Raw genomic sequence first — 25,551 nt, 5'->3', positions numbered from 1 at the left:
AATGAATGGTGAATGGCCACTCCACTGAAATTCTTACCTGAGTCCTCTGCATGATGTTGCATAGGTCACCCATTCCGGCCTGGAAGGATCTAATGTAAAGAAATTCAGAGCCACATGGCCACTGGTAGCACTGTCCTCATCCTGCTGCATGTCAGCTCACACCAGGTGGCAGAATTCTCACTTGTGAATTACATATGCTGAACACAGCTGGCTTAGGTGCATAGAGGAGAAGTGCTCCCTGAAGAACTTAAATGGGTACGGTCTCCTTCTGAGTGCCCTCCCTCTGCAAAAAACTTGTCTTCTTATTTGCTGCCTATACACCATACCTCTCATGCTGCAGACCCAGGGGGACTGCTACTATAGCTCCACAACAAGTAGCAACTGATATACTCTGAGTCCTTGCAGTTATAAGCAAGACCCTCCCCATATGAGGCACCACTCACTGTAGACTTCATCAATTATAACCAACTCCGCAAAATGCCCAGCACTTGCACAAACTCAAACAGAGCCAGTAGCAAGTAATCAGCAACTAACCTGCAAGTTGTTAATGATCCCTTTAAATCGCACTGGTGGAGAGTCCTTCATGCTGATGAATGCACCTTCAGCCATGTGTGTTTAAGAGAAGGCTGGGAAAGCTAACTGCAGTGGTGAGGTCCAACATAGTCGAAAGCTGACTGACATGAGAATCTGTCTGCTCTGCATACTTCTGGCACATGATCATAATGCCCACACTAGCATCCTGAATGAGGCGGCATTCACCACAGACCATATTGGAAGTGATTGCAATAGGATGGATGCCATTTTGGTACCAAATCAGCATCCATAATGCAGAAACAATGGACACCAGTGAGCCAAGTTTTGCTTTGATTATCTCTATTGTCTGTGTGAAGGAGTCACTCAGACTATTTACTGTTTTGTGCTTGTCCTCCATTTCAAGCCCATTTGAATGTTTATCTTGCAGCTGTCAGGCATGCTGTGCTACCCAGTCACCTCAAGTTTTAAGATAGCCTGCCTAGCCAGTCACCCCTGGGTAAAATAAATGAACTCTCTACCTTCCAGGAGTAAAACCCAGGAACTTCTGATCTGAATGGCTTAGTATTACAAACTTGGGCTTCGAAAGTCGATTGCCCAGAAAACAGCCATGGGAACTGCAATGCACAATTAACCTAAGCCCATTGCTTTTGGTACAGGCAGCATATAAACTTCTTGACACCTGCTAAGTTCAATGATTGTAGCATGCAGCCAGCACTGAACACGCTGTTGAGTGGCTGCACGTCTGAGCAAGAGGCAGAAAATAATGAGAGGCTAGCACAAGTTATGGTTAACCTGCATTATTTAGATCCAGCCTACACCTCCTAAAGGATAGGTGCATTGTGACGGGAGTGATGGAGGTGGTTCCAAAAGTGAATTTGGTGGGGAAATACTCGATATTGTACAACAAGGCAGAGAACAGGCTCCTAGACCGTGCATTGGAGAACTTGGTGCAGGAGGTGGAGAGGAGGATAGATTTTATATATCCATCGGGGCCAGGCCCTGCAGACAAACTTTCAGTAGATAATGGAACCAGATAGCCATGGCAATTAATGCTAGGCATCTAGTCCCAAGCACCTGGATGTAGTGCCACAAGAAATTCAATGACCTCACGAGTGATCAATATCAGTTAATGCATCCTCAGATGCCATATCCCAGTAACTGCACTAGCCTCACACACTATTTAATGCATCACACTCCCATCACTCACCCATCAACCATCTCCGTCAATCACAACTCATACCTAATATCTGTAGCTTCATCTCACCCTGACACACTTAGCACTGCTGAAAGTCCCAGAACCAAATCTCATGGTTTACACATGCTGCCAACTATTTGACCATGTCAGCAACATCACTCAAACACATTGTACAGCATTTACTAACACATTTTTCCTTGCCGGAGGCAGCAGTACCTAACCAGTGGGGAGCAGGCATGGTTGCAAGTCCTTATCCCATTGGAGGAGATGGTGCTTTCCAAAATGGCGCACCCATGGCCAGCAACGAGGCTGAAAACATTGAAGATGATGGTGTGTTCAAACCAATCCTCCTCCTTACATCCCACTTCCTCCTCATGTCACCATCTTTGCTGATTTGCATGTTGCAGATGATATAGCTATGCACTGTTTGCATTCCCCTCCCTCCCCTTACTGCAACCCTACTTTTGTTCCTTTCTCCTTTTTGATACCCAAGAACTGCCATCAGGCCAGACATGGAGGGAAGGACAAGAGGCGGATGAAGAAGAAATACCATCACTCGCAATCACATTTAAAGCCACCGCCTCACACACAGACACTGTGTTAACTTTAAAAGATAGATTATGGGCGGGATAGGTATGTGGTGGGATACCAGGCATGAGTTGCCAGCAACCAAGGTAGATGATGAGCATTGCACATAAGTTCTGCTGTAGAGGACTCAGGTGAGGATTTCAATGGAGTGACCCACAGAAGAAGGCTGATACGTTTGCACAAAGATATTCTTGGTACATTGCACTGCTCGAAAGCCTGCGGTCAGTGTCAAGGAGCATAGAGGAGCCTGGCACCACCTTGACCCAGGGCTGTGCGTAGTTTGGAGTCCATCCTGTCCAGCATGAAAGTGGTGGCCAACTCCATTAGCCTGTTTGCGCACCCAACTGTGAGCAGTACCTGAATGCTGATGTCTCAGCTTTCTTTGCAGCACAAGCAGAAGCCACCCAATACCTCAGACTGCTCTCAGCTCAGCTCACGCTGCTCTCATATAAGCTCAGCTTGCTGCCACTCAAGTTCAGACTGCTGCTATCATATCTGCAGCCCCCAGTGTTAAATTCCAGAGTGTCACAGCAGTCCAGCAATTTGACCTCCAACACAATTCAAGGATTGCTGAGTCACTGCCCCTTGGGAGTGGAAATGGCACCGTGCAACACAAACCCACTGTCTTCTCACAAGGTGACAGTATTCGCCCTTTCCCCACTTCCATTCTGCCAGTGCACTTGCTGTTGCCTGTCAGCCAGCCAGCCTGCTACAGCTGAGATAGTGAATTTTGCAGCCTGGCTCTCTAGTCCCAGAGGTGCTCGAGGTTGTTCTCCAAGGCCATCTGCAGTCTCCTCTACTGTAAGTTAGCAGCCTTCCACCAGTCGTGCTGCAGCTACTGAGCTAGCCCTTCATAGTAGCACTCAGACGGGCAAATGCACATAAAAGACAGGCACTAGGGGAATGCACAAGGGTGATTAATTGACATTTTTATGTGATATGCCATGGTTTGATTTATGAATTTGGTTTGGAATGATTATTTAGTAGTGGCTTTTATCTTTGTGTTGTGGCCAAATGAATGCTGCAATGGTCAGTAACGGAGGAAAGGTAAGATGTGGGACTGATGGGGGAATGGGGAATTGAGATTCCATTTACTCATCACAGTCGGATGAGCTGATCATAGACAGCCCAGCTAAAAACAGGCTGTGTTGGTTGCTTCCTTTCCTTTCCTATTCCTCTTCCTCCTCCCACTCCTTAGCTGGTCGCTGTATAACTAATGGTAATGGCTGAACCCTCATGATGGAAAGGTTGTGCAACATGCAAGAGATCATCATGTGCCTTTACAAGCATTTTTCAGGGATTCTCCAGAGCGATCCAGACTGCAGAAGCATTGTTTAACCACCCTAATAGTTTGGTGTCCATGTGTGCACGGTTTGCGTATAGGTGTCATGAGATATATCATCACATGATATTCCTTGTCACCCAGTAAGCACACACTGATTTGTTGTGGTGGCACAAATGCAGATGGAACAGCAGACAACTGCAGAGTGGAGGCATCATAACTTCTGCTAGGATGTTGGGCATTGACCTGCATGACACATTGTGTATGACACACACTAGTTGAAGGTTAACCTTTCTGGGTTGTAGTACATCTCAGAGTTGACATGCAATGTTCGCCAAGTGACTTGCATGCATTTAATGCACCCTGCACCATGAAGCAGCCTGTAATCCTTGTGAAGTTGTATGCTCGGTCCACCTGCTTCTCTCTGGCAAAAAATAATAAAATGTATTTAGCTCTCTTGGGAAACAGAGCTCAGAACCTCAGTGACCTCATTTACGGTCCAGTGGATGGCAAACTGGGTGATTTTGCAAATATTATTCACTTCACCCTGGAAAGACCCAAACTTCCTTCAGTGTGGAAGGAGGCAGATGTATAAAAGTTCATTGTAATGGTCACTTTCACTGGCACTGCTGTCCTCACTGTGCTCTGAGGTTGTAGTTGTGTCTGAGCAGACGGTGGATTTCAGTGAAGATGCCCTTTTTGAAACAGAGATGTCCAATACTCTGATTTTCACTAAGTTAATTGGAGGAAAATTGCTGCCTGAATACCCTGGGTACATATGGTCTCCTGCTGAGAACTCTTCTCAGCCCCTCACTCCTTCCTTTTCCAGCAACTTGTTCTGCTCTGTGTTGTCTCTTCTCATTGTCCTTGCCATGCCATAGGCCAAGAGAGAACAAACTTCCTGGGAGGGTGGTGGAGGCAGGTTCGATCAAGGTATTCAAAAGAAAGTATGTGCAAGGTTACAGGAATTAGGCAGGAGAGTGGGACTAGGTAGAATGCTCCTTTAGAGAGCCAGTGCAGACTCGATGGGCCGAATGGCCTCCTTCTGCACTATAGTGTTTCTGTGATTCTGTGGATGCACACTACTTCCCCCATGTCTGGGAGCAAGTGGATTACAGAATCCTTGAAATCAGGACAAAGTTGTGTAACACACACCACTCACTCACTGTAGACTTTAGCAACTTTAAACAACTCTGGAAATCACCAAATGCTTGTACAATTGCTGGAACAACCAGTAGAGACCAATCAGCAATGAACATGAAAGTAGTTGATGATCCTTTTAAATGGCGCTGGTGGTGGTTCCTTCCTGATACTCTACCTGTGTGCAGCTCTGCGGGGTTAAGAGAAAGCGTTAGCTGGAACGTTGAGTTCCAAAGTGGCAGAGATGGCGTCAAATCAGTGATGCATGCTGATTGATGCCACAATCTGCTTGCTCTGCATGCTTCTGGCAGGAGCTCTCTACATATACCATGCCCTCACCAAAACGGCACCTGCTGTGGCTAGCATCAGAAGTGTGCGCATTCACCATGTACGCCAATTTGGAGGCAAAACGGCATTCATGGTACTGAAAACTGGAGCTGAATTTTGCGGCCTTGATAGTTTTATCAAATATGCTACATTAAGGAACTAAAGATTTTACAAAATCTCAAAATATATCTCAAAATCTTAATTTTTCAGTCGAATTTAAGGTAGCTTCTGAGTATTTTGTAGTTCTTTGGTGCCTTAGCATTGATAGCCATAAATGTGGCACAGAACAGAGTCACGCCAAGGAATTTTTGTCTTCAGTGCGTTCTGTCAAACCTCAAGTCTTACTTAGTGCTCACTATGGTTGATGAAATGGCCTTGGCATATAAATATACGCAGCTGGTTGCATTTAAACATATCTCAAAGTCCGGGTGGGGAACCATGTGAATTATCAGTCCATCTGCTATCAATGTAAACTGCATTCGACATCTTCACAGCTGATTAGGGGGTTAAAGTACAGAGCCATAACTTGCAATATTGAAGTTCCTTGAAAAGTAGATAAAAAGGAAACATTTTTATCTATGAAGGTTAATAATTGAGTGGCTAGATGTTCATCTATGATCTATTTGGCCTTGTTGCATGGCTGATGGCCAGAACATAATTGACATACTATTGCAACCAGATTGCTTTGATCAGTATGAAAGGTCATTAGAGCCAAGGGTGGTCCAGGAAGTCATAACTACCAAATATTTACTCTAACAGAACAAAAATGTGTTTCCTGGCAGTGTGAAAATTGAATTCAGCTTTTGCACCTTCTAATGGTTTGGTCTATCTCCAAACACTACAGGCTGAGTCGTCCCAGATTTGCACTAAGTGTGGTAGCAGGCAGGGAAAACGACATTTTACCCGCTGGCTGCAATGGCGACTTCTCACACTGTATTGTACCAAACCCGCTGCATTAATTATGCATTCCCAGGAAACGCGCCATTTCCATGGTGAGCGGGCTGTCATTCGCCCCCTCATGCCATCACCTCATCACATCGTGCGCCATATTTAAAGTGCAGCTGCACACACACTTCTCAGTCCAAGACTGCCACACGGAAGACAGGATGGCATGAAAGACAAAAAGACTACAGCCCCTGGTTTAGTGACGCATCCCTCGAACATCGAACGCCATGGAGGCCCGCTGTGATGTCCTGATCCCCTGCTCTGGCCGCAGGAGGGGCAACAGCATCACCAATCCATCTTGGGAGGCATTGGCAATAATGGTCAGCGCCAATGTCCTGCAAAGGAGGTTAGCCACCCAGTGCCGCAAGAGGATGAGTGATTTCCTCCAATCTGCCACTCATCTCATCACTCTCAACTCACACACTCACAAACCCATCATACCTCCAGAGAGCCCTCACTCACTGCCAGTTTAAAGGGCATCACCAGCCACACATGCCAGGCATACTTATCATCTGGCCTGGTAGGCATCCTGCTTACAATCTCTCCATCTCTACTCATGCAGGACAAGGTGGCACACAACAACGGGGAGAGGTCGCGGACTAGTGCAGGAATGCCTGACATCAAGGTCCTCATGGACTTTGAAATCAGAGGCATCCTGCTGGCCAGCTGGGATCTGCACCAGTCCTGTGCTGACGGCGAGGTTGGCGGTGCTCTACGAAGTGAGAATCCAGCAGTGCAACATCTATCAGACAACCATGTTGTGACTGATGTGTCCTGTTTCACAGGCCACTGCCGCGCACCAATTATCTCTTCTTGCTTTCGCAGGCACGTCTGGGAAACAGTCCATGACTCAGGTCCTCAACTCAAGCCCTGAAGACTCCTCAGAAGAGGGATCTGCTGAAACCCTCATTGAAGGCCTGTCACAGCGCTCACCTCTACCTTCCACCAGCGCAGAGACACACACCTCAGTGCGACTTAACTTTAGAGTAGCCTTGGGATCACAATTGAGAGCACATCGCACTTCCTGATCCACAGCACGCGGCAGCAGGGGCTTCCCGGATCCCAGGCACTCAGAGGACTGCTGGAGGCCAGACCTTTGCTGAGTTTGAGTCAGATGATGAGCCTCTGGACTTGGTCAGTTGCTGGAGTCGCAAAGGCAACCTTGGAACATCAGGAAGCGATGTCTGCTGCACTTCTTAGATTTCAAGGCACAATGGAGGAGTCCGTCTGCTTTCAGTCTGAGGCGGTAGCGCCGGCATGCCAACGCACCACGATCAACACTGGTAGGACGGCGGTTGCCATGGAAACCTTGGTCCAGGACATCGCTCCTGCACTGCTGTGCGGGTTCAACTCCATTGCTGACACCATAGTTGGCCTACAACAGTGTGTAAGCGAGTAGGGTGCGGAGCAGCTCAATCACGCTCCAGCTTCCCTTTCTCCTCAAGGAGTCAGCCAGGGGTCCTTAGACACCGATAGGGAGGAGGATCAGCAAGTGCACACTCCAGGGCTATCCACCCAGGTGATTTCGAGAGTGTCCAGTCCATCTGAATCCCCTCTTCCTGTGACCCCAGCTGCTCTAGCTGCACAGGTCGAGGAGGGTGCCACTACCACACAGCAGGATTGGAGAGCAGGCCAGGACCCTGCAGGCTCAGCCCTCCAGGGCTTGGCCCTCCAGAAAATGCCTGCCATGGTCATCATAGACAGGGTTAGCAGTCATCAGGCTGCCTTCACCTTTTTTTTAATTCATTCATGGGATGTGGGCTTCACTGGCTGGGCCAGCATTTATTGCCCATCCCTAGTTGCCCTTGAGAAGGTAGTGGTGAGCTGCCTGCTTGAACTGCTGCAGTCCACGTGGTGTAGGTACACCAATAGTGCTGTTAGGAAGGGAGTTCCAGGATTTTGACCCAGTGACAGTGAAGGAACGGCGATATATTTCCAAGTCAGGATGGTGAGTGGCTTGTAAGGGAACTTGCAGGTGGTGGTGTTCCCATCTATCTGCTGTCCATGCCCAGTTGTTCTCATCTATCTGCTGCCCATGTCCTTCCAGATGGTAGTGGTCATGGGTTTGGAAGGTGCTGTCGAAGGAGCCTTGGAGAATTCCTGCAGTGCATCTTGTAGATGATACACACTGCTGCTACTGTGCGTCGTTAATGGAGGGAGTGAATGTTTGTGGATGTGGTGCCAATCAAGTGGGCTGCTTTGTCCTGGATGGTGTCAAGCTTCTTGAGTGTTGTGGGAGCTGCACTCATCCAGGCAAGTGGAGAGTATTCCATCACACTCCTGACTTGTGCCTTGTGGACAAGCTTTGGGGAGTCAGGAGGTGGGCTACTTGTCGCACGGTTCCTAGCCTCTGACCTGCTCTTGTAGCCATAGTATTTATATGACAGGTCCAGTTCAATGGTAATGGTCAATGGTAACCTCCAGGATGTTGATAGTGGGGGATTCAGTGATGGTAATGCCATTGAACATCAAGGGACGATGGTTGGATTCTCCCTTGTTAGAGATGGTCATTGCCTGGCACTTGTGTGGCGCGAATGTTACTTGCCACTTGGCAGCCCAAGCCTGAATATTGTCCAGGCCTTGCTGCATTTGGACATGGACTGTTTCAGTATCTGAGGAGTCACGAATGGTGCTGAACATCATGCAATCATCAGCGAACATCCCCACTTCTCACCTTATGATGGAAGGGAGGTCATTGATGAAGCAGCTGAAGATGGTTGGGCTGAGGACACTACCCTGAGGAACTACTGCGGTGATGTCCTGGAGCTGAGATGACTGACCTCCAACAACTACAACCATCTTCCTTTGTGCTAGGTATGGCTCCAACCAGTGGAGAGTTTCCCCCTGATTCCCATTAACTCCAGTTTTGCTAGGGCTCCTTCATGCCACAATCTGTCAAATGCAGCCCTGATGTCAAGGGCAATCCCTCGCACCTCACCTCGGGAGTTCAGCTCTTTTATCCATTTGAACCAAGGCTGTAGTGAGGTCAGGAGCTGAGTGGCCCTGGCAAAACCCAAACTGGGCATCAACGAGCAGGTTATTGCTAAGCAAGTGCCGCTTGATAGCACTGTTGATGACCCCTTCCATTACTTTACTGATGATGGAGAGTAGACTGATGGGGCAATAATTGGCTGGGTTAGATTTGACCTGCTTTTTGTGTACGGGACATACCTGGGCAATTTTCCACATAGCAGGGTAGATGCCAGTGTTGTAACTGTACTGGAACAGCTTGGCTAGCGACGTGACAAGTTCTGGAGCACAAGTCTTCAGTACTATTGCCGGAAAATTGTCAGGGCCCATGGCCTTTGCAGTATCCAGTGCCTTCAGCCATTTCTTGATATCACATCCTCCGCTGCGGATGTCCAGGGAGCACCAAGATACAGCAGCAGGGTTAGGAAGGTTAAGAAGATGTAGCTGCAGAGCCTGGGCACTGGTGTTAACCACTTGTTTATAATGTTCACTGTTGTCAGTAAACTCTCCAGAATGTCTCCCTGCCTATAACTCCTTGTTCTGATGAGCAGTGTTCATGTTGCTCAGATATGAAACCTTTCTGCACAAGATAAAGTCAGGTGCCTCAGTTCAGGGCCTCTTTCCTGTGCTTTGTGCAGTCTTCAAACCAAAGTGGTGGTCCGGCCTCACAATCACTGGCCCTGGACACATTACTGATGCCTGCACCTCGATGGTGCTTGTCATTGCTGCCTGAATGTTGTAGTTAGGCATCACAGAGTGCCTTCATTCTCTCTGTGTGCTCTCAGTACCTTTAAGGTGGGGCTGGCCCCCATCTCTTCAGCATCTGTGACCCATGACGCTGTGCTCCTAAAGGGGTCAGGTGCTGAAGGCGGACAAAGAATCAGGTGCTTTTAAAGTTTCATGACTGCATTTCCATGATATGACACTGATCACAGAGCACAAGTGAGCTGCCCTCAACCAGATAGGACTCCAAGATTCTCAGAGGCTTTGTGAAGATCTATGGAGTGTCCTCACTCTATGTCATCATCATCCTCCTACAGTTGAGCAACTATTAGTGCCTCCACTGTGTCTCCATGACAGGAGCATTATCACAGAGGGTATGTGTGCTGCCATAAGCCAGACAGGAGTCAAACACTCATAGATGCAATGTGAGGATCTTATGGTATCTCATCACTGCATATCGTCATCATCCTCTATGAATCTAGCAGCTATGAGTGCCTCCCGAGTGTGCCTGCTGGCCAGTGTGATGTCCTCATCGCTGTCATCCTCGCCTTCGAGGACCTCCTCACCTTCATCACCGTTGACGTCCTCCTCATCGAAGGAGACCTCCAGCTCCTCCATCTCCTCCTTAGCTCCTCCCCCCGTTGCAGCACTATGTTGTAAGGGGTGCAGCAGGTGGCAATGATGCGTGATGCCCTCTATGGACTATATTGCAGAGCTCCACCAGACTGGTCCAGGCACCAGACCCTCATTTTCAGCATCCCAGTGGTTTGCTCCACAAAGTTGCGAGCTGCAGGTTGAGCCTCATTATATCTTCACTCTGCTGCAGTCTGAGGACCCCGCACAGGTCTCATCAGCCATGTCCTCTGCGGGTAGCCCTTGTGCCCGAGGAGCCATCCTTGGAGCCACTGTGAACACTGAAAGATGTCAGGGATCTGTGACATACTTGAGAATGTAGGAGTCGTGGACACTTCCTGAGAACTGTGCGCAGAGCTGCAGGATGCATTTGTGGTGGTCGTACACCAGCTGCACATTCAGCAAATGGAAGCCCTTGTGGTTGACATGTTGACCGCTTGTTGCGACAGAGATCGGTGCCACCCTGCACTTGTGGGAAACCCGAGATCTGGGCAAATTCAATTGCTCTTGCATCCAGGCTGTCCTGGTGCTGGACAAAATGCACAAAGCTGTATGCCCTTGCGAAGATGGCATCTGTGACCTCATGGATGCATTTGTGGGTGGAGGCTTGTGATATCCCACAGAGGTCACCTGTGGAGCACTGAAAAGAGCCACTGACATAAAAATTGAGCACTGCGGTCAATTTCACGACCACTGGCAGTGAATGCCCTCCATGACCCCATGTCACCAAACCCTGCAGTGGCTGGCAAATGTGCCCAACCAGTTCCCTAGACATGCGCAGTCTTTGGTGACACTGATTCTCGGTCATCTGCAGGAATGAAAGGCGGCGCCTAACGACCCCAGGTCTAGCTAGGCTCCGACCAGCGATGGCTCACTGAGACTCTTCAGCAGTGTGTGCGGGAACCCCAGCCGCCCCTTCTTCCTGAAGGTGCTGTTCCTCCCTCTATGCAGCCAGATGCCTCTGTCGCTCTCTTCTCTGTTGTCTTCGCTCTCTGTATGCCATGAGGCATACAGCTAGCTCACCAGGCTCCGTGCCCCTGATGTTCTGCTCCTGCAGGATGAAAGAGAGACGCATCGTTTAGCTTGGGTGTTCCATGAACCTCTCTTGGTTAATTCTGAAGGCTCTTAATGCATCCCAGAGAGTGCTGGCCACCGCTTGGATGGCCAGAGGTTAGTGCGCTGCATGGCTGCCCGAAACCCCACCCTCCTCCTTCCCACGCTACCTGATGAATTGGTGGCAGCTTTGCCCATTGGACTGCATGCTGTGCTCTCAGCCCACCCCCAAGTTGCCTGAATTGTAGGGCAACCCTTGCCCCCCACCCCCAACATGCCCCAACCTTGAAGTCCAACAGGCGACCCTCGCGAGCGCTGTGCTGTGTTATATGTACTCATCTCTGAGTTTCCCTCAAAGTGCAGCCCGCCAAGTGCACTCCTTACATATGCTGGTGTGAACCACATCGGAATGCAACGCCTGCACATCGGAGGTGGCAGGCGATCTAGCCGGGGCGGTCTGGGAGGGGTGGGGGGGGGTGATGATTCCGGCGGGCTGGCCTTATGATGACATGCAGAGGTTCCTGACGTACAATGGCAGGAAACGCATCCCGCCATCGACAGACTGAGCAGACGATCGCGAACTCATTTTACGATGTTATGAAACTGATTTCTGGCCTTCTCACCATATTGTCCGCTTACAACACCGAGTACGCCTGACGCCAGCGGGCACAGAAAATTCCGTCCGATGTCCACCTCAAGAACAAAACAGCGAAGAAAGCATATGATTTTAAGCGTACCCTGAATGGGATTGAATGCTACAGAAAAAGCAATGATTTATTAATTATGATATAACAGATGAGAGACTACACGCAAATTCAGAAAGGTGATAATGCTATGCAGTTCATCTTATTCAGCTAAATTGAATCGATTTATTGCCACTACACCAAGTTAATGTATATAGGAAGCACAAGCCGTGTGGAACATTTTTAATAAGATACAAATTTATAAAAATGACTTATGACAAAGAAGATGTTGATGTTACAATGCACTTTTGTATGTTTTTTATTTGCTTTGATGCCAAATCTGGTTACTGGTTACATTCTTTGTGTTACTCATAATGGCATAATAATAAGATGAAGTGCATGCTAAGAATAATTCAGACTGCTGACAGTGCAACTGTATTGCTTCAATGTTGTCAAATGTCCAACTCATACTATTTTATATTTACATTTACAGTAGCTAAATTGAGGAAGTTTAAAGAGTTTGTATTACCTTTTTGGGTTTTCATACTAGATAATTTCCTCAGGTTCTATACCAGAGACCATTCCCATAGCCAAGCTCTCCTCCTTAAGTATGCCTTGCAATTGCCCAATATTAACAGGTGAATGGTGTCAAACATACAATCCTTGTCATTGTATGGTCCACGTGTGATTTCTTTGATTTCAGTCACTGGAAGAATCAACACTCTACTGGACCATGGTTTAAGCCATAATTAGAATTATTGGAGATTAGCAGTTAAATGAACAGGATTAAATACAAGCAATAGAGTTATGGTAACTACAGACATTATTATTGTTGAAATATCAAATAGGAAATGTGCTTTTCTTGCACTAACCCTGCAATTACCATTACAGAAGGAATAGAAATAACAGACCTCTTTTTTAAAATCATAGGTCTCAAATAGATTTGTGAACTGCAGATGATTTTAGTCATTATGTTTCTAAAGTACTGTAACTGTCTGGTCTAAAGGAGCCACTAATTCTCTTTTTTATTAGATCAGCCTGGAGCACTAGCTCTGCCATCTGCTTATAGTTATTTTGTATTTATTCAGATAAACCATCTTGAACTGAAATAATCTAGAGAAAGAGCTGAGCAATATATTGATGTTATGTTTATTTTTTATTTTATGGTGTCTCAACTACTTCAGCAACCAATATTTCATTATGGGAATTATTTTTCATTTTTGGATAATTTCTCGATGTGTTTGATTTGCAAGTTAATCACCTTTATTTTCTCCGCAGGTAAATAGAGCTTGTGGACATCCTATTCGAAAGCCTGCACAATCTTTGGATTACCAACCAAATCCTTACAATGATAAACATGGGCTGAAAATCACTCATAAGGAAAATGAGGAGACATTATCCAGCAGGAGAAAGTAAGATTCAGCACTGTCATTTGTACTTATTAGTATTTTGTACAGGCAGCAGCTGAAGATTATTGATGTTTCAAATAAACATGATGACAATATTTAAGATCTGTTTTAAACAGGCACAGGATGACAAAATGTGTTTTAACAGTAGGCATGCATAATTTTATCGAAGCAAATTCTGATTTTTTTGGAGCAAACATATGATTTATTTTTATACTGTGTAAGCTTTTGTTTGCTTGAAGCTTGCTTTATTCATATAACATCACCCCTGACATTAAATAAAAGCAAAAACGACGTAGAGATCTCAACATTCTCAAACATTGGTTGAATGCTTGTCTGACTTTTGATTTTGAGACACTGAGAAGTTTGGGGAAAATGTCTCCTTCTCTTCATTCGTTTCCATGTCTCTTCCTTCATCCCTTCAGTCGTACCAGTTCCCTTCCTTTTTGTTATTCTCCCTGCCTGCTCATTTTGAGTTCACGTTTCATCTGATTCATGCAATCTATTCGCAAGTACACACTCCTTTTCTTGTTATCCAGATGCTCGTACTCTCTTCCCCTTGTCTGGTTTGTGCTTTAATTTGCAAGTTTTTATTTCCTTCCCCCTTCTGCGTTCATTCACTGTAACTGCCTTTCTAGATTTTTGAGTTAGTCCCTGCTCTTCAGTTTCCAATTCTCTTTATTAGGTTTTCCCTCATCTACTGGTTCACACTTCTGATCCTCTCTCCGTTTGGCATTTGCTCTCTGTCCCTGCCCTCTCCCTTTGATGCTCTTCATATTTCTCAATACTTTTTTTTGGTTCACATTCTCCATTTATATCCCCTTGGCTTTTCTTTTATTCTTTTTCATATTTTACTCGTTATACAAATACTATATGGCAAGAGTGAAATAGAGAAACAGAGAGCGGAATTTTCCATGCCCACTGACGCAGGCATTTTTGGCAGCATGAGCAGACAATATGGCGAGAAGGCCAAAAATCAGTTTCACAATATTGTCAATGGCGGGCTGTGTTTCCCGCCATCGGACGCAGGGAACCTCATTGTAATACATCTGCATATCATTATAATCCCAGCTCACCAGAATCATCCCCCAACGCTGGATCATCTGATCACGTCAGCATGATTGCACGCCAAAGTGTTTCACAACTGTACATAAACAATGTGCACCTGGCGAGCTGCACTTCAGTTGGGACTTTGAGGTTTGTTTGCCTACCTTGCTTTGGGCAGCACTTGCAGTCATCAGCACCAGGCTTCGCAGACAGCACCACATCACCTCTGGGGCCGGTCTCTACCTACCAGACCAGCCATAAGGCAGGAGTGGCTTCTCAACAGCTGTAGGGCTAGCGCTTGCTTGGGGAAGGGGGAGAAGTGGCCTCAGGCAAGGGAAGAGGCTGCAGGACGAGGGCTATACTGGGGAAGGGGATATCACAGGGTCTGTATGGGGGCAGGAGTTGATCTGTGCAAGTGGCCTGATGATGGTGAGGGCTGAAGAGACAGTCTTCAGAGGAGATCAGCCCAGATTGAGATGTGAGGGGGTGTGTGAGAGGGTGAGTGGTGATGTCCCTTGAGCTGGCAGTGAGTGAGATGCCAGTAAATGTATGTTGGGCTTGAGTGTGTGAGTTTAGAGTGATGAGATGGCTGCCTTACCCTGGCGGCATGAATAAGATCATTCATCCTCTATCTCCATTGGAGAGCCAACCTCTTTTGTGCAGCCTTGGCACTGATCACCACTGCCATCGCCTACCAAGCTGGAGTGGTAATGTTGCTGCCCTTCCTGTGGCTAGAGCGAGGTTAGAGGACATCACAGTGGACCTCTAAGACACCCAAAGGTGGGGGGATGGGGGGTGCTGCAATCCTCTTGCCTTCCAGGGCTATGTCTTCTTTGCAGCAGTCCTGGGCTAGAAGCACTGAGAGGTGTGCGCGCAGCTGCACTTTAAATATGGCGCCCAACGAGATAAAGTAGCGAGGTGTTGGTGTGCCGGGCGAGTCAGAGCCCGCCTGCTATCGAAATGGCGTGTTTCCTGGGAATGCAAGATTAATGAGATGGAATTGGGATGGTACGGCATGAAAAGCTGCCATTGCGGCTGGCGGGTAAAATGCCCCTTTTCCCACCTGTAGTGCAAATCTGGGATGATTCCACCCAGAGTGTATGCAGAACCATGACCTGACTGAGGGGAAGAGATTTTGTTCTGATTGTCTCAACCTTTCCCATTGACCCAGGCAGCTTAACAACTCATCCATGTCTCATCAAGGATTTGCTCAATTCACCTTTGGGAAAATTGAAATAGGACAATCATGTAAGAGACAAATATTTGGTTCAGGTCATAAGACAGTACTAGAGTCACACCTCGTAATGGATTCTTCATGGACACAAGTATATAGCTCAAAGCTGTCTGTAATATAACACAAAATTAACAGTCTTATTTAGAGAACACAACAACAACAACTTGTATTTGTATAGCACTTTTAATAGAACCATAGAAAATTTACAGCACATAAAGAGGCCATTCAGCCAGTTGTGTCTGCACCAGCCAGACAGAAACATTTAAAAAACTAGTTATCATTTCAATCCCACCTTCCAGTTCCAGGTCCTAGTCTTGGAGGTTACAGCACTTTAGGTACAGATCCAAATGCCTTTTAAATGAGTTGAGAGTTTCTGCCTCCACTGCCAAACCAGGCAGTGAATTCCAAACACCCACCACCCTCTGAATGAAGAAATTTTTCCTCATGTCCCATTTAATGCTGCTACCAATCACCTTAAATCTGTGTGCCCTGGTAATTGACCTGTCTGCTAGAGAAAACAGTAATGTAGTAAGATGTCTCTACACACTTTACGGAAATTCAGTCAGACAAAGATTGACATGAGCCAAGGAAGGAAACAATAGGATAGGTGACCAAGAGCTCACTCCAAGATCTAGATTTTAAGGAGAGCAGGTTGCAGAGGTGGAGATATTTTAGAAGGCAATTGCAGAGCTTATGGCCTGAACAGCTGACGGCACAGTTGGCAATGGCGAAAAATGTCAGAGCTGCACAAGACACCAGGAATGGAGGAACACAGAGTTCTCAGAGGTTGTAGGACTGGAGGTTACCAAGATAGGGACAGGAGGGTCTTGGAGGGATTTGAGCATGAAGTTGAGAATTTTAAATTTGAGGCATTGGTGAACTGGGAGTAGGATATAGGTCAGCAAGCGCAGGGTGATGCTTCACAATGTTTAATTTAGGAAAATTACTGCTCCGCCAGTATGAATGTTGGATAATCAACCTGACAACACTGAGACATTGGAAGGTTTGAGAGAGGTGGTGCTGGATAGAGCTGGCTGATGATAGCATACAAGTGGAATCTGACTTTGTATGATCTGATGATGTCTCTGAGGGTCAACATGTAAATGAAAAATGGAAGGGGACCAAAGTTAGAGTCTAATGTGGGCAAAATGTGAAATTGTTCATTTTGGCAGGAAGAATAAAAAATAAGTTTATTATCTAAATGGTGAGAGATTGCAGAGCTCTGAGATTCAGAGGGATCTGGGTGTCCTAGTACATGAATCACAAAAGGTTAGTATGCAGGTATAGCAGGTAGTTAGGAAAGCTAATAGAATGTTATCATTTATTATGAGGGGAATTGATGACAAAAGTAGGGAGGTTATGCTTCAGTTGTATAGGGCCTTGGTGAGACCACATCTGGAGTATTGTGTACAGTATTGGTCTCCTTATTTAAAAAAGGATGTAAATGTGTTAGAAGCAGTTCAGAGAAGGTGTATTAGGCTAATACTAGGAATGGGGTGGTTGGCTTATGAGGGATGGCTGGACAGGTTAGGCTTTGTATCCACTGGAATTTAGAAGAGTAAGGGGTGACTTAATTGAAATCTTTAAGATCCTGAGGGGTCTTGGCAGGATGGATGTGGAGAGGATGATTCCTCTTGTGGGAGCATCTGGAACTAGGGGTCACTGTTTAAAAATAAGGGATCACTCATTTAAGAGCAAGGTGAGGAGAAACTTTTTCTCTCAGAGGGTTGTGAGTCTTTGGAACTCCCTTCCTCAAAAGGCAGTGGAAGTAAAGTCTTTGAGTATTTTTAAGGCAGAGCTAGATAGATTCTTGATTAGCAAGGGGGTGAAAGGTTATTGGGGGTAGGCAGGAATGTGAGGTTGAGGTTACATTCAGATCAGCCATGATCTTATTGAATGGCGGAGCAGGCTTGAGGGGCCAAGTGACCTACCCCTGCTCCTAATTCGTATGTTTGTATGTAGGTTCGTGTAAATTCTTGGGGGACTCAAGAAGTATTACTGCATGACTGGGAAGAGAAACTATTGTAGGAGATTCTCTGGCTATGAGTGGATTCAAACAGGTAGAACCATTGTAGGGCAAAGTAAACAGCAGCTTGCCATCGTAGGATAGTAGCCAAAAATGCATCTTTTTTTCAATTTGGAAATGCTCAAAAGAAAGTGCAAATTTATGTACTGGATGGTGGCCACTGCATTACTTTTAGAGAATCTACTTTTTATTATTTATTAATGGTATGGACTTGGATATTGATAGCATAATTTTCAAGTTTGATGATGACATGAAAGCCAGAAATATAATAAGCAGTGCAGGGGATAGTAACAGATTTCAGGAGAACATAGGTGGACTGGAAAAATGGGAAGGCACAATGCAGATGAAGTTAAATGTAGAGAAGTGTGAAGTGATTTATTTTGGTAGAAAAACAAGGAGAGACAATATAAAACTAAATGGTACAATTTTAAAGGAATAGAGAGACCTCGGGGTGTACATATACACGTCTTTTAAGGTCGCAGGAAAGCCTAAAATGAGCAATAATGAACTAGTAGTCCATTTTACACTGCAACTGTCTTGCTTTCTCATTGATGTCATGTGAGTGAGTCATTGGCAGGTCCTGAGTAATGTGAGGCAAAGTGAGGTTGGGCGGGGATGGTGGGGGGGATGGCGGCGCAGCCTGGTAACGGCCCGCAGTATTTTTGTTGGTTCAGGAAGAGCCACCCCTCTTGGCTTCACAGGGATGAAAATATGAAAAGATTTGCTAACCTTTCTGTGGGCAGTCTCCAGCCGTCATGCAATCCCCTTTAGCACAACACTGATGAAGCTTACATTCAGAAACGTTAATATGAAATTAGTTTCTTGTATTAAAATTTAGACGGGGGGTGCGGTTCCCTGATTACTAATGAAGAAGGGTTTTTCAATCAAAAAATCAAAAGAAGTTTGAGAACCGCCATTCACATTACGTGGGCGTTTGTTTGCACATGCACTTTGAACAATTTTTGAACGTTGTTCAGCTGGTAGGAGCCTTGCCTCTGAGTTAGGAGGTTCTTGGTTTAAATCCCATTCCAGGACTTGAGCACAAAAATCTAGACTGACACTCCAATGCAGTCCTGAGGGATTGCTGTACTGCTGGAGGGGCCGTCTTTCAGATAAGAAGTTAAATAAGGCCCTGTCCGTCCTCAGGCGGATGTTAGCGGAAAAGATGTGATAAGTGGTGGGTAGGAGAGGAAGCAGAAAAGAGGGAGGGGAAGAGAACAAACAATGAGATTGATGCTTTGGGGGAAGTCAAGCAGGGGAGACAGCTCACAGCTGGGAGCTTTGCAGCTAACAGGAGTGGAGAGACCAGATGGATCGAATACAGATGGATCGAATAAAAAAGGCAGACTTGCATTTAAATGGGGCTTTTCATGACCACTGGATGTCTCAAAGTGCTTATTTGTACCCAGCAAACTCCCAAAAACACTAAGTGATGATGCCCAAACACTCTGGGCGGAATCGTCTCAGATTTGCACTATGTGCGATAGCGGGTGGGGAAAACTGACGTTTTACCCACCGGCCGCAATGGTGGCTTCTCATGCCGTATCATCCCAAACCCGCTGCATTAATTATGCATTCCGGGAAACACACTGTTTCAATGGCAGGCGGCCTCTCATTCGCCTGCCATGCCATCGCCTCGCCGCTTCATCATGTCGGGCACCACATTTAAAGTGCAGCCGCGCACACATCTCTTAGTGCTTCCAACCCAGGATTGCCACACGGAAGACAGGGTGACCCCGGAAGTCAATAAGACTGCAGCACCCTGCTTTAGTGACGCATCCCTCCAATGCCTTTTGGATGCCATGGAGGCCGACTGTGATGTCCTCTATCCCCACTTTGGCCTCAGGAGGGGCAGCAGCATCACTAATCCAGCATGGGAGGCAGTGGCAGTAGTGCTCAGTGCTAATGCCTGCAAAAGCGGACATCGACCAGTGCCGCCAGAGGATGAATGATCCCCTCCGTTCTGCCTGGGTAAGTCACTGTTCTCATCACTCTCAACTCACACACTCAAACCTAGCACACATCCACAGGCATCACTCACTGCCAGTTCAAGGGACATCACCATTCACACTCTCATGCGCACCTTCATTGTCCTCACCCTATTCATGGGACTGCTCATCACCCACACATGCCAGGCATACCTATCATTTGCAACACAAAAACAGAATTACCTGGAAAAACTCAGCAGGTCTGGCAGCATCGGTGGAGAAGAAGAGTCGACGTTTCGGGTCCACATGACCCTTCAACAGAACTGAAGTATAGTTAGGAGAGGGGTGAAATATAAGCTGGTTTAAGGTGGGGGGCGGGGGGGAGAGAAGTTGAGGGTGGGGTGGTTGTAGGGACAAGCAAGCAGTGATAGGAGCAGATAATCAAAAGATGTCACAGACAAAAGGATCAAAGAGGTGTTGAAGGTGGTGATATTATCTAAGAAAAGTGCTAATTAAGAATGGATGGCAGGACACTCAAGGTACAGCTCTAGTGGGGGTGGGGTGGAAAGACTGACAAGGTATTAGTTGTAGATTTAAAAATAATGGAAATAGGTGGGAAAAGAAAAATCTATATAAATTATTGAAAACAAAAGGGAGGGGGAGGAAACGGTGGGGGGAGGGGGAGTTTAAGATCTAAAGTTGTTGAATTCAATATTCAGCCCGGAAGGCTGTAAAGTACCTAGTCGGAAGATGAGGTGCTGTTCCTCCAGTTTACGTTGGGCTTCACTGGAACAATGCAGCAAGCCAAGGACAGACATGTGGGCAAGAGAGCAGGGTGGAGTGTTAAAATGGCAAGCGACAGGGAGGTTTGGGTCTTTCTTGCGGACAGACCGCAGGTGTTCTGCAAAACGGTCGCCCAGTTTGCATTTGGTCTCTCCAATGTAGAGGAGACCGCATTGGGAGCAACGAATGCAGCAGACTAAGTTAGGGGAAATGCAAGTGAAATGCTGCTTCACTTGAAAGGAGTGTTTGGGCCCTTGGACGGTGAGGAGAGAGGAAGTGAAGGGGCAGGTGTTGCATCTTCTGCGTGGGCATGGGGAGGTGCCATAGGTGGGGGTTGAGAAGTAGGGGGTGATGGAGGAGTGGACCAGGGTGTCCCGGAGGGAACGATCCCTACGGAATGCCGCCGGGGGGGGTGAAGGGAAGATGTGTTTGGTGATGGCATCATGCTGGAGTTGGCGGAAATGGCGGAGGATGATCCTTTGAATGCAGAGGCTGGTGGGGTGATAAGTGAGGACAAGGGGGACCCTATCATGTTTCTGGGATGGAGGAGAAGGCGTGAAGGTGGATCATTTGACCTGGCAGGAGTCCCGCTCTCCATCTCGATTCATGCAGGATAAGCTGGCACACAACAAAAGAGAGAGAGTTCACTTACCGGTGGAGGAATGCCTGACATCAAGATCCTCACGGACTTTGAAAATAGAGCCAACCAGATGGCCGGCGTTCCTGCGCTGACAGTGAGGTCAGCAGTGCTCTACTAACTGATGATCCAGTAGTGCAATATCCATCAGGCAACCATGCTGTGAGTGATGTGTCCTGTTTCACAGGCCACAATCATGCACTAATTATCTGTCCTTGCTCCCACAGGCACATCTGGGAAACAGCCTATGGAGTCCATGACCCAGGGCCTCCAATCAAGCCCCGAGAGAAGCTCAGATGAGGAATCTGCTGAAACCCTCCCTGAAGACCCATCAAAGCGCTCACCCACACCCTCCACCAGCGCAGAAACACACACCTCAGTGGGACCTAGCTTTACAGTAGCCTTGGGGTCACAATCTGGTGAGCACATCATACTTACTGATCCACAGCAGGCAGCGCAGAGACTTGCAGGTCTCTGGCACTCAGAGAACTGCTGGAGGCTGGAAATTTGCTGAGTCTGAGTCAGATGACGGGCCTCTGGACTCGGCAATGTCTCAGCTGCTGGAGCTATAAAGGCAAGCTAGGGAACATCAGGAAGGGATATCCGCTGCACTCCTCAGATTGCAAGGCACAATGGAGGAGTCCACCTGCCTTCTGACTGAGGTGATAGCACTGGCATGCCAACGCGTAGAGGTCAACACTGTTAGGATTGCGGCCGCGATGGAGACCTTGGTTTAGGATGTTGCTCCTGCACTGCTGCGTGGGCTGAATACCATCACTGATGCCATAGTTGGCCTCCAACAGGGTGTACAGGAGAGGGGAGCAGGGCAGCCCGATCTGACTCCAGCTACCTCTTCTCGTCAAGGATTCAGACAGGGGTCCTTTGGCATCCATAGGGAGGAGGATCAGCAGGTATATCCCCCGGCGCCATCCACGCAAGTCACTTGGGGAGTGTCCGGCCCATCCAAATCCCCTCTGCCTGTGACCTCAGCAGCTCCAGCTCCACAGGCCGAGGAGGGTGCCATTGCCACACAGCAAGACCCCAAAAGCAGACCGGGGCCTTCTAGGTCTCGACCCTCCGGAGGACGCTTATCAAGGTCATCACAGGCGAGGCATAGCAGTCAGCAGGCTGCTTCCACCTCCTCTGTGGATGTCCGGGGAGCACTGAGACATAGCGGCAGGGTTAGGAAGGTAAAGAAGATGTAGCTGCACAGCCTGGGCACAGGTGTTAATCACTTGTACATAATGTTCACTGTTGCAAATAAACTCTCAACAATATCTCCCTGCCTAAGGCTCCTTGTTCTGATGAGCAGCGTTCTTGTTGCTCAGATGTGAAACCTTTCTGCAAAAGATAAAGGCTGGTGTGTCTGTCCAGGGCCTCTTCCCTATGCTTTGTGCAGCCTTCAGACCAAAGTGATGGCCCAGCCTCATTCCCTGAACACATTAGTGATGCCTGCACCTCAATGGCGCTGGACATTGCTGCCAGAATATCAGGGGCAGGTGTCACAGAGTTCCATCATTCTCTCTATGTGCTCTCAGCACTTTTAAGGTGGGGCTGGTATCTCTTCAGCATCTGTGACCAGTGACACTGTGCTCCTGAAGGGCCCAGGTGCTGAAGGCAGACAAAATATCAAATGCTTTTAATGTTTTGTTGCTGCGGTCTCCATGATATGACCCTGATCACAGAGTGCAAGCGAACAGCCCTTGGCCAGACATTCAGACATTCTCTGAGGCTATGTGAAGATCTATGGAGTGTCCTCACTGCATGTCGTCATCATCCTCCTGCAATCGAGCGACTATTAGTGCCTCCACTGCATCTCCATGACAGGAGCATTATCACTGAGGGTATGTGTGCTGCCATAAGCCAGAGTGGAGTCAAGCATTCATAGATGCAATGTGAGGATCTTACAGTGTGTCCTCATTGCATGTCATCACCATCCTCCACAAATCTAGCAGCGATGAGGGCCTCCCGAGCACGCCTGCTTCATCTGGTTAGTGCATCGTTGTCATTATCCCCTTCGAGGACCTCTTCCTCCTTATCGGAGGAGACGTCCAGCTCCTCCGTCTCCTGCTCAGCCAGCTACTCTCTCTGTTGCAGCGCTAGGTTGTAAAGGGTGCAGCAGGTAACGATGTGTGACACTCTGTGTGGACTATATTGCAGGGCTCCACCAGACCGGTCCAGGCACCCGAACCACATTTTCAGCATCCCGATGGTTTGCTCCACCAAATTGTGAGTTGCAGCCTGAACCCCAGCCTGAGGCTGCCACATGGGTGTCATCAGCCACGTCCTCTGCATGTAGCCCTTGTCCCTGAGGAGCTATTCCTGCAATCTCTGTGGACCCTGGAAGACGTCAGGGATTTGTGACCAACTGAGAATGTAGGAGTCATGGACACTGCCTGGAAACTGTGCACGGACCTGCAGCATGTGGTTGCACACTGGCTGCATATTCAGCGAATGACACAGTTGACCGCTTGTTGCGATGGAGATCTGAGCGCCAGTTGATTGCAGTCGATCTCACCCTGCGCCTGTGGGAAACCCGAGATCTGGGCAAGGCCAGTCGGTCTTGCATCTTGGCTCTCTTGGTGCTGGGTGAAATGCACAAAGTTGTGTGCCCTCACGAGGATGGCAGCCGTGACCTCATGGATGCGGTTGTGTGTGGAGGCTTGTGATATCCCACAGAGGTCATCTGTGGAGCCCTAAAAGGAGCCACTGGCATAAAAAATTGAATGCAGCGGTCACTTTCATGGCCACTGGCAGTGGATGTTCTCCTTGTCCCCCATGGCGACAAATCCTGCAGTAGCTGGCAGATGTGACCGACCAGTTCCCTAGACATGCGCAGCCTTCTCCTGTCTGCAGGAATGAAAGGCAGCATCTATAGACCCTGGGTTTAGCTCGGCACTGACCAGCAACAGCTCTCTGTGGCTCTTCAGGACATGTGCAGGACCCTCAACCGCCCCTTCTTCCAGAAGATGCTGCTCCTCCCTTTGCGCAGCCAGGTACCTCCGTCGCTCTCTTCTCCATCATTTTCACTCTCTATACACCACGAGGCACACAGCTAGTTCACCAGGCTCCATTCTTGTGAAGTAATCCTCCTGCAGGATGAAAGACACTAGGTTTAGCTTGGGTGTACTAAGAACCTCTCTTGGTTCAGTCTGAAGGCCCCTTAACATATCCCAGAGAGTGCTGGCCACCACTTTGATGGCCAGTGATTAATGTGCTGTATGGCTGCCCAAAGCACCAAACAACTCCACCCCACTCCGCCTGACCGATTGGCAGTAGCTTTGTCCATTGGACTGCATGTTATGCTCTCAACTTAGGCACAAGCATTCTCCTAACCCGCACTGCAAGGCTGCACTGTTAGCTTGAACCAGGGGGGAGACTGGTCCAAATCGGGATGATGACATTGAAAGGGGCTGTGAGCGCCTCCATCAGTGACTGCTCCATTGCCAGCTTTAGCAAGGAGATTATACAACATGCACAGTTGACCAACCATTCTGCAGCCCATGAAAATGTTCATTAGTTTGCAGTCTGTGCTCAAGGGGTGAAAAGCTCTGGAGCACTTGGTGGCATTTTCACGCCTCTGCATTGCTTGAGTGGGCAGATAAGCTAGAGACCTGATTCCACCTATGTCAATACGACTGCGTCTGAACTGTCTCAGCTGCAGAGGACTGGTCATATTGTACAAGGCTTCCCTAATGTGTGGCTGCTTCCCTCCCCCCCCCCCCACTCCACACATGCTTGTGCACTACCTTCACCTGTAGGGCAGCTCTTATCCCCATCCCCAAGTCACCTCAACTGCAGGGCGCCCTTGCCTCCCCCAAGTTGCCTCAACTGCAGGGCAACCCTTGCCCCCCCCCCCCCCCCCACCCCACCCCCCACCCCCCCCACCCCTCACCTCCCTCCCAATGTGCCCCAACCTTGAAGTCCAACAGGCAACCCGGGCGAGCGCTGTGCAACGTTACTGTGCACTCACCCCTGAGTTCCCCTCAAAGCCTGCCAAGTGCAGTTCTTGTATATGCTGCTGTGAAACATGTCATTGTGATGACAGACAATCCAGCAGGGAGGGATGATTCTGGTGGGCTGGCCATATAATATATGCAGATGTATTACAATGAGATTCCCAACGTCCGTTGGCAGGAAACACGGCCTGCCATCGATGGATTGAACGGATGACTGCAAACTGATTTTCACAACGTCGTGAAACCGATTTTTGGCCTTCTCACGCTGCTGAACATGCCCAACGCCATCAGGCACAGAAAATTCCACCCTGTTTGTTATGATGTGAATTGAGGGATAAATATTGGTCAAGGCACTGGGAAAACTTCTTTGCTCTGCCTCAAATTAGTGCCATGGGATCTTTTATACCCATATGAGCAGACTGATGGGGTTTTCAGATGAGATTTACGTCTCATCTGAA

The 25,551-nt window shown here is 47.8% G+C and overlaps 1 protein-coding gene across 2 annotated transcripts in view; it reads left to right on the top strand.

Moving 5' to 3' along the window:
• LOC144682992 (glypican-5-like) overlaps positions 1-25,551 on the top strand; it is a 1,265,567-nt gene that overhangs the window by 396,343 nt on the left and 843,673 nt on the right. For both annotated transcript variants that reach the window (XM_078545931.1, XM_078545930.1), the window contains exon 4: positions 13,352-13,485. In XM_078545931.1, coding sequence (XP_078402057.1) covers positions 13,352-13,485 — 134 coding nt within the window. The remainder of the gene's footprint in view (positions 1-13,351; positions 13,486-25,551) is intronic.

The sequence above is a fragment of the Cetorhinus maximus genome, chromosome 7, assembly GCF_964194155.1.
Source record: "Cetorhinus maximus chromosome 7, sCetMax3.hap1.1, whole genome shotgun sequence".
Classification (NCBI taxonomy): domain Eukaryota; kingdom Metazoa; phylum Chordata; class Chondrichthyes; order Lamniformes; family Cetorhinidae; genus Cetorhinus; species Cetorhinus maximus.
This window is presented reverse-complemented; position numbering and strand designations above follow the sequence as displayed.